General features: G+C 40.2%; 1 protein-coding gene across 3 annotated transcripts in view; it reads right to left on the bottom strand.

The window, feature by feature from the left end:
* LOC105465496 (solute carrier family 35 member F1) overlaps positions 1–13,640 on the bottom strand; it is a 404,409-nt gene that overhangs the window by 30,447 nt on the left and 360,322 nt on the right. For all 3 annotated transcript variants that reach the window (XM_011713944.3, XM_071096363.1, XM_011713946.3), the window contains exons 5-7: positions 12,903–13,059; positions 10,977–11,029; positions 3,332–3,486 (exon numbers count right to left, since the gene is read on the bottom strand). In XM_011713944.3, coding sequence (XP_011712246.1) covers positions 3,332–3,486; positions 10,977–11,029; positions 12,903–13,059 — 365 coding nt within the window. The remainder of the gene's footprint in view (positions 1–3,331; positions 3,487–10,976; positions 11,030–12,902; positions 13,060–13,640) is intronic.

The raw sequence follows: 13,640 nt of genomic DNA, 5'->3' as shown, positions 1-13,640 counted from the left end.
GAATTCAGGAAGAGCCAACTGGCATTAACATCAACACAGACCTTAAATATGATAAGAAACATTTATAATCTATTCTCTCTGAAGCCTGCTACTTGGAGGCTCCATCTACATGATAAAACCCCAGTCTTCACAACCCCTTATGGTAAAGCAGACATTCCTTCCTACTGATAATAACGCTCTCAACCAACTGCTAATCAGAAAATGTTTAAATCTAACCTGTGACCTGGAAGCCTCTGCTTTGAGTTGTCTGGCCTTTCCAGATCAAACCAATGTAAATCTTACATGTATTGATGGATGTATTATGTCTCCCTAAAATGTATAAAAAGCAAGCTGTTCCCCAACCTCCTTGGGCACATATTGTCATGACATCCTAAGGCTGTGTCACAGGTGCACCCTTAATCATGGCAAAATAAACTTTCCAAATTGATTGAGACTCACAGATACTTGGGCTCACAGGGGTTAACTGGGCTTTCTCTATTATTTCTTAAAAGTGCATGTGAATCTACAATTATAGTCAATTTTTAAAAAGGCAATAGAAATAAATTTTAACTAGAAGAAATGACTACTCTGTTGGATCAATTCCTGCTTTAAGAAAATTTATCTTTCAAATAGTAACAAAATGTATGTGTATTTTGCCATACCAAAAAAAACCTCAAATCATTGCTGTATGAAATAAAAATATCCATTACAATTCTAAATTAGTGAATATAGTAATTTAATTTTCAGAAAACAGAGTTTCCCTTCTGATGGCATAATGGGGGGTTACTACATGGTTTCCTCTTCAGCAAAGTTACTTATCCTCAGTGAATAGGAACATACAAATAATAGGAGGAGAGGATGGATTGCAGAGAATTAGCATATCAGCCCTCTCATTTCCTGATGCCTGTAAATTTGAGGAACCCCAGGTTTAACCCCACATCAGCGGAAGTGTGGGAAAGGACAGGCTCAGACAGGAACAGGCGCTGTTCGAGTACACTCTTATCAAGGACAGTGGTTCTCAAACTCAGAGGGCATCAGACTGCCAGGGGGAACCTGTTACCAGCCACACTTCCCCAGACACATCTCCAGATACTGACTCTGTGGCTTAGGGGTGTGGCCCACAAATCTGCATTTTTATCAAGCACCCCAGTGAAACCAGACTTTCAGGAACACTGCTCTCAGGCATGCTGGGAGCTGGCCTGGATCTGAACCGCCCAAGCAGTGACTGCAGTCCTCAGCAGAACAACAGATTTTAATCATCTTTCCTTAAGGAAGATTAAAGGGATTCTTCTAGTTCAGAAGCTTATAAAGTAAATTACAAGATTAATTGCTAAGAACTGAGTTCACACCAAGTAATGGACTAGATGTGGATGCTTAACTGAGGAGGAGAGAAGAATATTGCTGGCCACCTGCTGTGAGGATGAACCCACTGCCAGGTGCTCCCCAGAGCTCTGGAAAATGATTGGATGTGTGAGGAGGGGGATTTTGAAGGAAGCTGGTCTTCCTGCACTGGTTAGGAGCAGTACGAGAGGTACATATTGTGACCTTGCTTTTTACTCTTTATGAGGACCAAGGTAGCTTGGGAAACAGCTTGTTCCATACAGACAAAACAAATTGCAAACAATAAACATTGCCCAGTCCTAGATACTTTCTCTAAGCTCTTAGTTTTGCCACTGTATTCGGCAAAAGGCTTCATATAACATAGGAACTTGTCGGGGGAATGGAGAGATGATAGCTAGAGGGTACAAACTTTCAGTTATAAAATGAGTAAGTTCTGGAGACCTAACCTACAGCATGATGATGATAGTTAATGGTAATCTGTACTTGAAATTTGCCAAGAAAGTAGATCTAAAGTATTCTCATCACACACAGACACACACACACACACACACACACACACACACACACACACACACAGAAAAAAGGTAACGATGTGAGGCGATGGATATAATTAGCTTGATTGTGGCAAACATTTCACAATGTATACATACATCAAAAAATCATGTTGTACATCTTAAATACTGTATATAGTACAATTTTTATTCTTCAGTTATACCTCAATAAAGCTGGAGGAAAAATAGGAACATTATTCCTGTCTGCTGTCACAGCCACTTTCTCAACTTGTACCCTCTCTCAGATCTGTTTCTGATCCTCCTAGCTACTAACCAGCTTCATTTGTATTCTCTTTTTCACCCGTGTCTGCCTTTTGCATTGGTTTCTTGGCTATGACTTTTGCTTTTCTCAGTAGTAATCCTGATGATTCACTTCAGCTGCTTTGCCCCTGGTCATGTCAAGTACATGCTCTTTTTAGCTTATTGTTTCTCCAGGAACATCTATACCCAGTTTCATCTGGATGAAGATGCTTTGCTCACCAAGGTGCCCCATCAGCTGGCCACCCCCAAGTGCTGCAGATGGTGGCTGTAACACCATTGGTGAGGAACTTGGCTAAAAGTGGCCAGAGTAGTGTCTCTTTTCTTCTGCCTCTTCTTCTTTCAGCTGTCCAAGTTTGGTCTTATCTGCTTGGACATTCCATATTTGGCCTGTTTCACACTGGGTCATAGTCCCTGTTGACTCTTGTCTTATAGGACTAGTTAAGGAATGGCAAGTGGTATCTTCTAGCATGTCAATTCTAATTGATTGTTATTGGCAGCAGCGAGTGTGGGGTTAAGAGGAGTAGGATCTGACCTCAGTGTGCCATAATCAATTAATCATGCTCCCTAGGGTGAAGATGTGGGCAGAGTTTTGCATTCTGAGAGGCTGACATTTTTGGACTGGACAGTTTCTTCTTTTCTTTAGGGCTGATGCATTCACTGCCAGTGCCTCACATGATCTCTTCGCATTCCTTTACTCAAACCCCAATCTTTTAGTAAAAAAACTATTTCTAGTGCATTAACATTTTCCATTCATATTTGCTATAAAAATATCTGCAAAGCAGAAACTGCAGGAATTGTGTCTTTTCTCCAAAGAGAACATACTCTGCCAAGGCCTTTGGCAGAATCCATTTGCAGCTGTAGTTTGGGAATTGTACAACTCTTCCTAGGTTCATATTGGAAAAAGAGTAGCTTCTGGGCTGAATGCTGTCAGGAAAACTGTCCCCAGTATTCAAAAGCTCTTTCCTTTATGGCTGTTTCTTATCTCTTACTATCAATTGTCCATAGTTACTGATCTCATACGACAAAAGGTCTCTGTCTTATAATTGAAATGTGAATACCCAAATCATGGAGGTTCGCACACCCGGTTACATTCTTATTCCCTACACAAAATCAGGGCATTTGACATCCAGGCATTCTTACCCATGTTCATTGTTTCCTACAAAGTATCATCTTCACAAAGGAGCACTCACTCAACTTACCTTGTAGTGGAAGAGAAACAATCCACAGAACAGGCTGTACAAGTCTGCTGTGAGCAGAGAGAGGTTGACTGAAGTGGCGCTGGTTTTCTTTATGACGACTGGCATAAAGCTGTAGAGACCAAACATGCAGGCACTAAAGCCAACGTAGAGCAGTCCTGGGGGAAGAGTAAAGAGAAGGCAGCGTCAGGGCCTCCTCCAGGGCATCTTCAGCATCCACAGCAGGAAAGAAGGGGAAGAGGGCACACCACCTGTCACTCACACAAGGCCGTTTCTCTTTCCCCCTATTCACTGGTGCTTATTATTGGATAACACAGTACAAAAATAAAATAAGATCAAAAAATAAAAATTTAAGTGTGAAAAATGAACTAATCTGCTTCTTATTGCATTGCTGACATTTTGCTTCTTCTGGGAAGGAGTGCCTCTTAGTGGCGATAGTCAGAACACAGAATCAAGGTTTTTGAATTCTCCCAATTGTGCTGTAATCAGCTTTTGCTATTCATCTATTTTTAAACATTTTTTTTAACTCTTAGTTTTTAATTTGAGTAACAGCAACAAAACCGTTTGCTATCATGTATTGCCCACAATGATGAATAACTACGTTGTCTTTAAAGTTGAAGAGCTTGCATGTCAAAGAGACCTGGACTTAGAATACTGAATTGGAATCTTGACTGTGTGGCTTTGGGTGGATGAATTCATTGCTGGGAACACAGGATGATCTGTCAGTCTCTTCCAGATTCGTGAATTCTGTTCTGCCCTACCCACAACACACAGAGTCCTGCCTTTCCATCACATATCCTGGCCTACTGTGAACTCTCACATGTGGGCTTTCATGACCTTAAAATACTATGTGGCCAATCTCGCATCCTCAAAATTTCTCTCTCTTTCTCTGTAATTAAGCCTAGACATGGGTACTCTATTTTGCAGGGTCCCAAGCAGGAGTTTACAGCTAAATCTGTACTTTTCCCAAATGTTGATACAATGCAAATGTAAAAAAAAAAATTAATACTCTTTTCTCTACCTTGAAAGAATAAGGCATAGGATAAGCATAAGTGCTACAATTCAGTGTCTGCCTGGGCATTACAACATAATAAAAACAAACTTTCCAAAGGAATTCTTGATTAAATGTGTCTGGTGTGGGCTGTGGGCAGATTTGCTTCCTCTGACTTATGGATTTTGGGGAGTGTGGTAGGTACCGAATATCTGGTCTTTCTGACTATGAAGACCAGGGATTCATCCAAAGATAAATTGGGTTTGCCCATATGAAAAGTGCTTAAGGGCACAAAATCATCATTGCATATGAAAAGCCACATCAGATCTACAAGAAAATTATTCTGAACATAAGTAAGTAAACTCAGTACAACAGCCCCCTCTAGCGTGGTGGAAGTGCCCTCGGACGAAGGGGGACCAGCCACTTTCCTATTTAGGAAAGGTAAAAGTCCTATGCATAGATTCTATCGCAGTAATATTAGTTTGGTTTTTAATTCCAGAAGTTTGAATTCCCTAAAAACGGATAGTTTTCCTGGATGTGTTTTCATGCTACTTGTAGTTCATTTTCCTTTTAACCAAGCTACTAAAAATGCAATAAATGTTACATAACTTATGACTAATACATGAAAAGACATAAAAATTAATTTGGTACTCCTTAAAGAAATCTGTGACAAGATCCATCCTTAGATTAATCCACTAAAAATAATAAAACTTGATCAGAACACAGTCTAGGCAACAAAGCCTTGTTTCTTTTTTTGTTTGTTTTGTTTTGTTTCTTGAAGGTGTCACTAGTTTAAATACCATGACTGGGTTAGAAAGTTCCAGAATAATACCCTTCCATCATTTTGCGTGGACTTTGACTTGTGGGCTCTGTTGGTAGATTCACTCATTTATTCAACTATTATTCTCTGAGTACTAACTATGCCCTGAGCACTCTGCTATGGGCTAGGAACAATGAAAAACAGGATAGACAGGAAGCTTAGAGTTGCTATTAATGCTATGCAGAAAGACAAGGGTTTCTTAAAGAGAATGGCAGGAGCTTGCTTTAGACAGGGTGGTGGGGTAGGGCTACTTTGTGGAGGTGGCATTTACCTCAAGTGCTGAAGGACCAAAAGGAGACTGCCATGAGAGGAGCCAAGGAAACCTGCACATGAAAAGTTCCTGAAAGGGACAGGGCCTCAAGTGTTCCAGATGCTGACCAAGGCCAGAATGGCTGAGCAGAATGAAGAGAACAGGCAGAGGAAGCTGGAAAATTGGGAAGGGAATGGATTATGCAGGGCTTTGCAGGTCTTGGAAAGGAATGTGTATCTTATTCTAGTTGTACAAGGAAGCCATTGAGGAGTTCGCAGCAGGTGACTAAAAGAATCTGATCTACATTTTCAAAAGATGATTTTGGCTACTCTGTGGAGAAGGGATTGGAAGGAGAAAAGCATGGGACCAGTTACAAAGACTAGTCAGAATGGCGGTTTCATAGTCCCGGCAAGAGAGGCTGGTAGCTTGCTTGGTTTTACTTGAAACGGCAGTAGAGAAGGGAAGTGTCTGGGTTTGTGAAGATTCAACAGGCCCTGGTGATAGCCTGATGTAGGTGGTGAGGGAAAGGATAGCATGAAGCATGCCCAGGGGTTCTGGCTAATTTAGAAACTGGGTGAACTGTGACGCCATATACTGAGATGGAGGGTGCTAAAAGAGGACCAGGTTTTCAGGAGAAATAAAATGCTCCATTTTGAGTGTGTTGTTTTAGACGCTTATGCATTATCCAAAAGGATCTGTCCAGTAGGGAGCTGGATATATAATTGGAGGACTCAGAGAAGTGGTGAGATTTTACAAGCCCAGTTGGTGGGCAAAAGAGAGTAGGAAAATAAATACATGGAACTTTGCTAACCATCCTACCTTAGGATGCTTCCAGCTAAAATATTCTCAACCTATTTTTAAATACTGCAGAAATTAGAGGTAGCGGGATAGGAGTGGAATATATACACTATCGCAATTGACAACTAGGTCAACCAATGTTTTTGCGTGTGAATATACTGTTTCCTAAGCAAAGCATAGCCAGCCTAGTTAACACATGATTAAATTGAGAGTTGGAATGCAGCATCGCTGCCCTTTCTTGACTGTTCTTAGATGGACATTAGATAGTTAATGGACATTAACAATGCTTCTGAAAGTCCACCTTTCTGTCCAGGTAGGGTTTTCAATTGATCAGCATGATCAGACAAATGAACTGAATTGCTTTTTGACTGACAACTACAAAATGGCTGCAGTCAGTACATTTATAACAGAGTATGTGTATAAACATTTCCTCTTGGAATGTTCTCTCTGTCACTAAGGATAGAATTTGGTCACTCTTGTGCTTATGCACTAAAGTAATTTAAGCTACAGAGATGGGAAATACTATTATCAGCTAATATGGATTGTGCACTTACTATATGTCATGTACTTTATGTACAGTAATTAATCTCCACAACAGTATAATGCTGATAACTATTGCTATCCTCTTTATATAGGTTAGGAAATAGGCTTATAGATTCAAGAAACACAGTCCATACTGGGTTAAACAGAGGATATGTTATATGGAGTACAAGTTACAAAGGTGTTCAAATGGGTGCTGGGGAAACAGGGATGGTGAGACAACCTGAAGATTAGCAATAGCAGGGAGTTACTCATAACCCAAGAGCTAGGGAAATACAAGAGGAAGGCCACGTTACTTGGGGTCATAAGTTAGGGAAGCCCAGCAGGGGTAGAATCACAGAGGAGACTCAGCCACATCTAGAGGAGATCTGACCCCAAACAGAGGGATACAGAGAGAAACACCAGTTTCTTTCTTTCTCCCACCTCCAATCTCCCTCGACTGCTTCCCATTGGCCAAAACTGACTGGAATCCAGTTGACAAGGGAGGCTGGGATGTAGATTTGCATAAGCAGAGCAGAGGAAAGGGTGAAAGATGGATCTGTGAGTAAACAGGCAAAAGACCAGCTTATAGAGGTTAAGTAACTTGCCCTTAGGTCACACAGGCAGCCTGACTTTAAATTCTGAGTACATAACACTCATCTATATTGTTTAATTATTATAAAGAGAAATAAAGTTTTGAAGGAACATCCTATTTGACTCTAATCAATATCTCAGTTAATATATTATATATATATATCTCTAGAGAGAGAGAGTTACTATATATATATAGTATGTGTCTGTATAGGCTACATATATTTGATCTCATCTTTTTCTTTGGGAAAAAGAAAAAAAAAGATGCTCTGACGAGCATCACCTCAACTCCCCAGGCCTCAGGTTCAACATGGGTAAAAAGAAAGGTATACTTTTTTTTTTTTTTTTTTTTGAGACAGAGTCTTGCTCTGTTGTTCAGGCTGGAGTGCAGTTGTGCGATCCCGACTCACTGCAACCTTCACCTCCTGGGTTCAAGCGATCCTCAGCCTCCTGAGTAGCTGGGACTATAGGCATGCACCACCACACCAGCTAATTTTTGTATTTTTAGCAGAGACAGGGTTTCACCATGTTGGCCAGGCTGGTCTTGAACCCCTGGCTTTAAGTGATCCACCTGCCTCAGCCTCTCAAAGTGCTGGGATTACAGGTGTGAGCCACTGCGCCTGGCCAGGAAAGGTGTATTCTTAATTATCCTCTAGGTCTTTTCCTGCTCTGTAATCCCATAATTCCATATTCAGGGAGAGGCCAAATCTTTTGTTTTGGCCTCCAGGAAAAATACTAAAACCAAAACCAAGACAAGCATCAACCACAACACCAAAAGTGAAGAAGGTTCCTGCATACCACAAGCCTGTGCTCACTGACCTGCAACACACTTTTTCTTTTCTCTGACATTTGACTTTCATATCGATTACACTTGTTCACACATCCTTTAGCACAGTATGACCCACAATATGACAGTATGACCCATGGGATAAAGGGAATGTTTAAGTTGTTTATTAGACTTATGAATGTGACTCTAACATTCCTGCTCCCCAGGAGGGTATTCTAGCGTATGAGGTCATATGTTTGACTTGAATTTACTGATTAGATCATCACAACCAGTCTTTCTGTTCAGTAGAGTAAAACAATGGAATAAAAACAAACAACAATAACTATTATCCTCTTGCTTTTAATTGCTCTGTATTTTGCAATTGACCAGCGTTTTCGGAAAATAACAAAATCTGTTTTTAAAAGTGCTTTAAGCTAAGAAAATAGAAAACATGTATCCCAAAGGAAAAAAATAGAAAACATATTTATTATCCCAAGGAAACAAAAACAACAACCATCTTTCCACTTTGATAAAATGGCAACCACATGAGTTATCTAAGAGATTACACAAGGTTAGATTACTAATGTGGAGAGTGGGGAGGCAGAGAAAATCATTGACAGACGCTGAGAAATGAAGATCTCTTGGATTCTGTTCTCCTAAACAGAAGAATGTGAGCTTTCCACCAGGACATAGTCATCAGAGCTTGGCCTCTCAGGTGATTTCTCAAGGAGTGTGGGGTGGGTTTGAGAGGGTGCTGACCTTCCCTTGATGTCTCCCTGCCTCTCTGGCCCATGAATTGCAGTGGTTGCTATGCCATCTCCCAGTTCCACAGAAAGAAAGTGCAATGTCAAGCTTAAAGTCTCCTGCCATTGTCTCCACTGCTTCCCTTTTGTCTGTATTTTGTGAGATGAGAGAGGAAAGAATAGGACCATCTTTGTTGCTTGTCATTCATTCATTTGCTCACTTAGTAAACATTTATCCCCTGCATGCCATGTGTCTAGAATTGAGCTAACAACAGAACCTTGCAGTAGGTCAGGGCGAGATAATGAGGGCCAAGGAGGCCCTGGTGTAAACACATCCCAAATGCAACCCTACAAATGCTTCAGAAAGAGGAAGATGAGTATTTGATTTCCCCTCGAGGCTATTTTTTGTTGATACATAATAATTGTACATATTTCTGAGGTACATGTGATATTTTGATACATGCATGCATTGTGTAATGATCAAGTCAGGGCAATTGGGATATCCATCACTTCAACCATTGATTAATTTTTTTGTGTGTGTTGGGAATATTCTAAATCTCTTCTAGCTATTTTGAAATATGCAATAAATTATTGTTAACTATAGTCACCCTACTGTGCTATGGAGGCCATTTTGGCCTCATTTCCAATCAGAAATTAAATGGATGGCTCTGTAATGTGTTCCTTTTACACTGTCCTTCATCATCTTCAACTATAGGGGACTGACGTTTTAATGGCAATATGAGAGCTCAGAATAAAACTATCTTTTGATGACTCATTTAACTAACACTGAATTATAACAGAACCTCAGTGGATATGCACATGGCATCCACATAGTTTGAGGACAAATTCTTTTTGATCATTACTATTATCATCAATATAAAATTAATTTATACTCACGGACCACTGCATGTGAAGCGCCACCAAGCACAGGTAACATTTTGTTTTCTGGTGTTGTGGGTCACAAAGACAAATGCTTTCTGTAACCTGCATCTAGTTTCCTTTCCCTGTTGCCCTCCTCTTCTCTCTCCCCTTGCCCTGTTGATTTTCCTTTAATTATATCATTCTGTAGCACAACTGGAGAGAAATTAAACGGCAGGACTCTGAGACACAGGGCTGGTCAGCCCTCGAAGTGACTAGAGAGAACTCCTAGGGAGAGTCAGGCACAATTCTGTGGCTCACAGTGTGCCTTCAGAGGGAATGATGTCTGCAGTAAGTTGGCCTCATGTGCTTAGGGGATGGGGACAGGTAGGTGAAGTGACGCACGGGAGTTTATGTTTTTATTGTGTTTCCTTATGGACACAGAATTTGGCTAAGGTTGTATCAAAGTCATAGAAGGGAGAGATGGTTTAAGCAGCCAGCTTCAGTGTGGGGAAGAGTCTGTAGTGCCCTCCCTGCCACTTGCATTCACTCTGCACACATTTTCCATACAATTCCATAAGCCACGTTACGTTCTGTGCTCACTGTGGAGACACGTTCTGAGGGTATTAAATGTCAGTCCCTTTTTTAGGGCTTGCTGAGATTGATCATGAGAGCATCTCCTAGTATCTTAAATCCTTGTCCTAAATTTCTTTGAGGAAAGTGGTTTTAGAAACAGGTGGAACCTGAGAAGTCCTGGATGACTTAACTAGCTCAAAGCATGTCTGGTATTTTCTAAGTCCATTTGGAGATCAGTTAACCATTTCTTTTGTGCAAACTGCTCCCTTCTGAAAGGTTTTTATGGGCTCAGAATGCCCATTACATTGTTTCCTTTCATGGTTTTTTGTTAAATTCAGTTTTTTTTTCCTTTACTAAAGTAGCACTTTTTAATGGTCACATCAGTTTAGTGTTTCTTGGCTAAGGCAAATTGCTGTCATTTATGTGTTATCACTGCCTCAGGCCAGTTTTTTTTTTTTTTCTGTTGGTCTTTAACCTAATAACACACTTCTGTGTCTCCCCTAATGGCATCTTGGCGATGATAATGGGCAGAAGCTCAATTAGGAAACACTATGAATCATACAATTTAGTCTCTCAGAATGTGCAGGATTTCCTAAAATGATGAAGGGATTTCATTTTCCCTTGTCCCCTACCATTCTAAATCCCTTCCTTGTTTGTGCTCCACCCAACCCACATCATTCTTCAAACACATTTCTCAGGTTATAAAAAGAGCATCTTAGGTGAGCCAACTCCTTACCTATTTGCCAATCCCAGGGCACCTTTAACAGCTCCTTATGCTCCATTATAGCTCTGCAAATTCAAAGAAAATGAACCCGATGAACAAGATTAGAACGCACTCTACTTTCGTTCTTTCTTTTTTTTTTTTCACGTATCAGATTTATACAAATAATGAAGCAACCAGATGAATTTCAGAAAGAATTTTGGGTCACGTAGAAGCAAGTCTAATTAGGCAGCCTGCGGTTTTTCCCTGAAGAACCTGGTCCGTGTGTGAGGGTGTGCCACAGGGCCCTGGGGAGCTCAACCCTTCCTGCCCTTCTCATCCAAACAGTCTGCCTGCAGCCTTTGTTTCTGCTTGACAGATGCTTTTTGAAAAGCAAACCGTGAGGTTCAGAAAATGTCTGTGCTTGCAGGTTTAATCAATTTCTGATTGAGCGTTTTCTAGGGCAATGATTCTCAAAGTTAAATGTACATGGCAGCCATCTGGAGAGTGTGTTAAAATACAGTTTCCTGGTCCCAACCCTAGCAATTGATTCAGAGATTCGGTGAGATCTACGGATGTGCATTTCTGGCAAATTCTCATGTGATACCAGTGCTGCTGGTCAGAGGACCATATTTTGAGAACCACTGATCTAGAAGAGAATGGGGAGGTGGCACTGGCATCACTCCACCAGCATTACTTTGATTCCAGTGAGCCCTCAATATATCCCACTTGCCAAGGACACCCTAATGCCACTTCCATTATTTTGGCGGCAGGGTCCCCCAAAGGGAACACTCAACTCTAAAAGACTATAACTGAAGTAAATGAGCACTAGATCTCTGAACATATTTTTTGGACTCAAGAATAATAACCCATAAAAGAAGTCATCTATCTACAAAATGTTGGCTATGAATAGTTGAACTAGGTAATTCCTTTTCCTCTCACAAAGCTGACACACCAAATTTAGGGGCTTTAAAATGCCATCACTTTAAAAAATGAACCCCAAATAAATCTTTCTCAGACTGTGCCTTGTTTGCTGTGAAGTTTTTCACGAGTATCTCAAGACAACAAAATTTGGAGGATTGTTGAAACAGTCTATTTGTAAAACCTGTTTAAGGTGATGGCAAACTATCTTCCATAAATAATTTCAGACACTGAAGCCATGCAATTAGAAAGTGCTTGCTTTGTAGAAAGAGACTGGTAAAATCAGAATTACCTGTTTGTAGAAAGGGATTCAGTAAAATTTGACTGGAGGGTATACTATCATTCTTTATATCTTTCATGAAGCTAAAATATTGGTCTTTACCAGTGGAAAATTCTTTGATTGAAACTTATTCTCATAAAAAATTCTGAGGCAATAGTCAGTGATGACTTACCTGTTTCAGTCATAGAATTACTGCAAAACTGGTGCTTTTGACTTTGTGGTGCTTAGTGAATGTCTGTATTATATCTTCACCTTTTTAAGGAAAACAGAAATGCTAAATTCTAAGAGATAAATTTGAAATATGGTCCACCCTTGCAAATCCATGGGCAGTAAAATCACACATTTATAAAAGGATAATTTTAAACTATAGGTTTTCTACTGGTGGTTGTCACTAGTAGACAGAATGTTCCTTTCTGCAAATGCATTGAATTGGGGCATTTATGCTTAGTTTTTCTACTTCTCTAAGTAATAACCCACTCATTGGTTTCAGAGAATCAATCCTAACGTTTCTAATGCTTTCTAGCAAACTATCTTCAACGTTTTATAAAACATTAGGTGTTTTATAAAAATTTATATTAAAATTGTTTAATTTGGAGGAAATTTACTAATAAAGATATTGAGTTGGCAGATTTCATCAGTCCTTTGTACAGGAAGCTGGCGTCTGGATTCCAGCATTGATTTTTACATCCCAAGAACAAAAATTGTAAGAATAAGTCTTGACAGTCCCTCTACTATCTATATTTCTTGTTATTTTTACTCACAATTGAATTCCACTGAAAAATGCTCCAAAGAGACCAATCATTCCCAGGAATTCCACTCGGCTCAGGGTTCGGATGATGTATTCTTCCCAGACGTTAGAGATACCATAGAGTGTGGCTCCTCCTAAGACCAGAAGGTCCCCTACCAGCTTATTTTCCCCTAGGAACCAACCAAACAAACAGAGGGAGCATCATTAAAACTTTCTTAACAAGAATCTGGCATCAGCAAATTGAGCTTCCCTTGGCTATTCTATTTTGACATTTTTATAGAAGTTTGTTTATCTGTGCTCTAGACATGTTCTGATATAAAAAGGTTGCCTATGTTGACACAATTAGAAGTCTTCTCTAACTAAGAAAGAGATCAGTCTCTTCCAGATCACACCCTGTCTACAAAGCCCACTATCTTCTGTCCAGGTATCAGATTTTCACTTATCAGATTTATACAAACATGAAGTGGCACAATCTCGGCTCAGTGCAACCTCTACCTCCCAGGTTCTAAGGGATTCTCCTGCCTCAGCCTCCCGAGTAGCTGAGATTACAGGCACCGACCACCACACCCAGCTAATGTCTATGAATATATGCTAATACATGCACAAGTTATGTTAGTTTCAGGACATTTTCCAGCAGTTTAGTGAACATGGTGTAGAACAAACAGAAGCAGCATAAATTTCCACCCTCTGCTATTCAGGGAGGGAAGCTATAACAGAAGCTGTCAAGACTCCATTTTGACCATGGGCAAAA

Source organism: Macaca nemestrina, chromosome 5 (assembly GCF_043159975.1).
Source record: "Macaca nemestrina isolate mMacNem1 chromosome 5, mMacNem.hap1, whole genome shotgun sequence".
NCBI lineage: Eukaryota > Metazoa > Chordata > Mammalia > Primates > Cercopithecidae > Macaca > Macaca nemestrina.
Note: the sequence above shows the minus strand (reverse complement) of the source record. Positions and strands in the feature narration are given on the sequence as shown.